The 4368-nt window shown below is 40.2% G+C and overlaps 1 protein-coding gene across 1 annotated transcript in view; it reads right to left on the minus strand.

Moving 5' to 3' along the window:
* si:dkey-225n22.4 (collagen alpha-1(XXI) chain) overlaps positions 1-4368 on the minus strand; it is an 88056-nt gene that overhangs the window by 67594 nt on the left and 16094 nt on the right. Inside the window, exon 2 of the mRNA XM_034862405.1 lies at positions 3503-3624. Within this exon, the coding sequence (XP_034718296.1) occupies positions 3503-3581 (79 nt within the window). The 5' untranslated portion in view covers positions 3582-3624. The remainder of the gene's footprint in view (positions 1-3502; positions 3625-4368) is intronic.

The following is a 4368-nucleotide window of genomic DNA, read 5'->3' on the forward strand; positions in this document are numbered from 1 at the left end:
CTTTCGCTGCACAGGGGCGCAGCACCCCCCACAGGGCAGAGGCGCCCGCGTCCCCCACGCGGCCGCGGAGACAGAGACTTCGGCCGGGCCATCTCAGAGACTTTGTGTAGTCCCTCGGGACGAGGGACTTTGTTTAGGGGGGAGCTGTGTAATGACCTGAGTTAATGTGTCCCTGTCATTACGAGTTCATCAGTTAAGCAAATGTTTATATTTGTTAGTGTTATGCACTACTGTTACCAGCAGAGGTCAGTGTGGTTCTATTGGGGGGGGGCAACCCAAGTTTGGGCCGTAGAAGAAGGGCTCCTGGTTCCGTTGTTGTGGACTGGATGTTCGGCGTGGTCACGGCCAACAGTGACCGGAGTTAAGCTGTGTTATAAAATAAATGCACAGAAGTTGCAAACCAGTTATCGCCTCCTTCTTCAACGCTGCAACACAGGGGTGAGCGTTACAATATTATGTTTTTACTGAAACTTGGACGGACCAAAATAAGAGTGCAGCTGCTCTGATCGAGTCACCCTAGCCTCCGTTTTATGAATGACAATTGAGTGAAGATGTAAAAAGCTGGAGCTGCCATGGAGGCTGTGGGTGTGGCCTTGAAAGCAATGATGTCTCTCTCTCATGTGACGTTAGTCCGACGGGGTTTGTTATGGGACGTGATGCTCTCCGTGTGTAGAAAAGCACCGTAGACAGCAGCTGCTGCTGACATAGTGATGCGCATACACGCGATGTGTAGTCAGTGAAGCTACAGTAGTCAGTGTTTTATGTTCACTGCAAATACAAACCAAATTAGAGCAACATCATCACAACGTCTCCCGGCCGTTTCCCCATGCAGAAAGCTGCTACCAACCAGGCTAAAGCTTATATAGTTAGCCTAAAGATCCAAGGGGTCCGTCCATCCCAACTAACGTTACGGTTCGAAGTTGCGACGCTGGAAACGTAACACTAATCTACTACAGAAGTCTGTGTCTGATCTAACGTCCTTTCCACTGATTTAATTGTTCTTGGATGCAGAGTTTGTTTCTAGTGTGCGTGACCTTCCGGTCTGATCAATTTATCAAACTAACGAGCCGGCCCCGCTAGTCAACCACAACCTGAAATTTAGAAGAAGCAACATGCCGTCACTGTCATTCACGTTAGCCTGGATTGATTATTATATGAATACAATGGTGTCATGCTAGTCAACCAGCGTATTTCTACCCAATTTCCCTCCAAAACCCCTTCAGAAGACGTTAGTCACAGCTCTTACTTGCTTTGGTGTTTTTAAAGCATTAAAGTTCAACAAAGAATGATTCACATTAGAAAAGATCTTTTTTCATTTTTATCTGCACTCCCCTACAAAATCACAGCAGTAGTCGAGAATGATTTATTTCCAAATAGAGCTATTTATGTCATCTTATAAAAGTTACTTTTTCTTTTTTCATATCGTAATATGTATCGCAGGGGAAAAATATATTGCAATATGCAGCCCTAGTTCTCAGTCAATGAGCTTATGGATCAGTACACTAGTAAAATAACAAACGTTTTTGATGCCATTGTTCCCACTAAGGTTAAAGCTGTCTCTGGTACGATAAGATCTCTTTTCAGAAATGCCACACTGGTAAGAACAGAACAAAGAGTGTTGAAAAGCCGAGAGCTGGTGGTGGAATTTTTTCCATGTTCATTATGACATCTATAGTGAGTCTTTGCATTTATTATTTGTAACTGAGAAATGCAAGGCGGTCCTCTGACCTTATTGCCAAAAACAATAATAATACACAGATCTTGTTTGCTACTGTCAATAGGTTAACAAACCCTTTAGTATCAGTAACATCTCAACTTTTATCCACTGGGACCTACAATTAATTTGCCTCTTTCATTACTGACTAAATGGCTCCATATCCGGTACCGGATTTGTGTTGTCCCCGCGCCCACGTAAAATCAATTAAAATTCCATGACGCAATTAAATGCAATCAACCATTAAAAACCTAAAGGACATGTTACAATATCTGAAATCCTCCTCCTGTTGCCTTGATATTCTGCCAAAGGGATTTTTCCAAAATGTTTGGTTTCTAATATTCTACAGATTATAAACACATCTCTTCTTTCAGGTATCTCTCCACAGGCCTTGAAAACTGCAGGCATCAAGCCACTGTAAAAAATAAAGAACAATCTAGACATGTCACTAATGAGCAATCATAGGTCCATATCAAACCTTCCATTTAAAGTAAAATCATTGAAAATGTGTTTTTTCAACTGTTTTGATGTCTTCCAGTCAGGTTTTTTCAACCACACCACAGCACTGAGACGTCTCTTGTTAAAGTCTTCAATTACATCCACTTAAATACAGACAGTGGCACAATTTCAGCCTTAGTATTACTAGATCTCAGTACTGCATTTGACACGGTCGACCACAACATATTACTAGACTGGAAATGGAGGTGCTTCTTTTTGATGGTGGTTGAAAAAATCTAACAAGGTGCTCTTTGGTGCAGGGGGGATCCAATAGCATCAGAACAGTTGATATTACACACTGTTCTGATATTACTAGACTGATTGGAAAACTAGGTCGGACTTTTTGGCACAGTACTAAAATGGTTTGAATCCTTCTTGGAGAACAGGGACTACTTTGTGTCTAGGTAATTACACATCTGGGTGGACGAATGGGACAACCAGAGTTCCCAAAGGCTCCATTCTGGGCCCTCTTCTGTTTAGCATGCTTCCATTGACTCGGATTATGGAAAACAATAAAGTAAGCTAACCGAGCAGTTTTTATATTCTCTTTAAAAATGTTTTAATTGTGTTTAACTGCTTTTTAACGTTTTCTGTAAATCACTCACAATTGTATTGTTGCTGAATTGGGCTATACAAATAAAGCCGCCTTGCCACCTTGCCTATTAATTGAAGGTAGACCTCCTGCTGTGATACACATTAGTAGGCACGGCTCCGCTGTTGCAATGTGGTATGCTGTTGGGAGGTATCTCTCCAAAAAACAGCAGCAGCCAACACAGTATGTGCTATCATTTTGCCTCCACCTACACTACGCCCACAAAAAAACGTCAAAGTATAGTGGCTTGAGAAAGTTTACACACCCATGCGATTAAAAAGGGGAATAAGAAAACATGTTTTGGAAATTGATCTAAATGCCTTAATTCAAAACAAACAGGAAAATCCAACCTTTTAAGGACACCAATTTTCTTTGTGAATGAATAATGTATTGTAAATAAATGGAGATTGGAATGGTTTTAATTCAGTTAGCCTAATCGCTGGTTTGATTTGCATTGAGAGATGATCTTATGGAAAGTTCTCCATGCCAATCTCTAGGTATGGTGAAGGGTATGTGATGATGTGGGGTGGCAATATTAATTCCAAAGGCCAAAGGAACTTTATCAGGATGTATAGCATCCTGATCCATGAAATAACTGGCCTTTAAAAATAAAATAAAAACTTTCGTTTGGGTGTGTAAACCTTCTCAAGCCACCGTATCTAACTGAAAAGGGTCTACATAACAAGAGTCATCCCTACCTGCACGGACATCTTCCTCTTCTGCAGCCTTCAGGGGGGTCAGTAGCAATATTGAACTCCATAATGACCACAGCAACATGGCTCCGTAGAAGAGCGGTCTACCTGGGTCCAGTCCAACCTGGCTAAATTAGAAATTAGAATATTTTGAACATTTTAAGCTAATTACATTAATCTTGTGCACTTTGAGAGCAAAATTAAAAGGATAGATAAGTAAAGAATGTTGTTTGTAAACAATGTTATGTCCTAGTGAACTTACCAACCTAATGTTTTTTTAAAGTTTTTTTTTTAATATAGCTATTCCAAGGTGTATATGCATGGCTTTATTTGCAATTCTCCAAAGTGATAGAGTAGAAATGCTTGATTTAGAGTCAGTATGTTTTCAGAGTACTAGACTCACGGTTTATGTTGGTTAAGGTTAGCACATTGTTTTGATAATATGTTGGCAGAAAGAATGCTTAACACTGAGGTTCATAATGACACACATAGCTTGAAGCAGAATATAATTTAGTTAAGAGAGCCAAGGTTGTTGTGTCAGACAAATCAGGCTAAATTTGGAGTGAAGACTAGAAGGGTTGAAATTTTGTTTTTATGAAAAACATCCCTTTCAGTCAAAATATAACAGTAGCAGAGCCCAACGGTAGATTTCTAGTAAGTTGCTGGCTGCTTGAACTCTATTCCAGTGACCTTTGTGAATATACATAGCTCCAACTTTTATTGCCTGAATTTTCTTTGCAAGGTTCTCAGTTCTATTTTAATTATAGATCAAACAAATGTCATAATTGCTGGAGATCAAGATCAAGATCAAGATAACTTTATTGTCCCCCGAGGGAAATTTGTCTTGGGCATCAGTACATTATGCTGCTGTA

This window comes from Etheostoma cragini, chromosome 22, assembly GCF_013103735.1.
Source record: "Etheostoma cragini isolate CJK2018 chromosome 22, CSU_Ecrag_1.0, whole genome shotgun sequence".
NCBI classification, from domain to species: Eukaryota; Metazoa; Chordata; class Actinopteri; order Perciformes; family Percidae; genus Etheostoma; species Etheostoma cragini.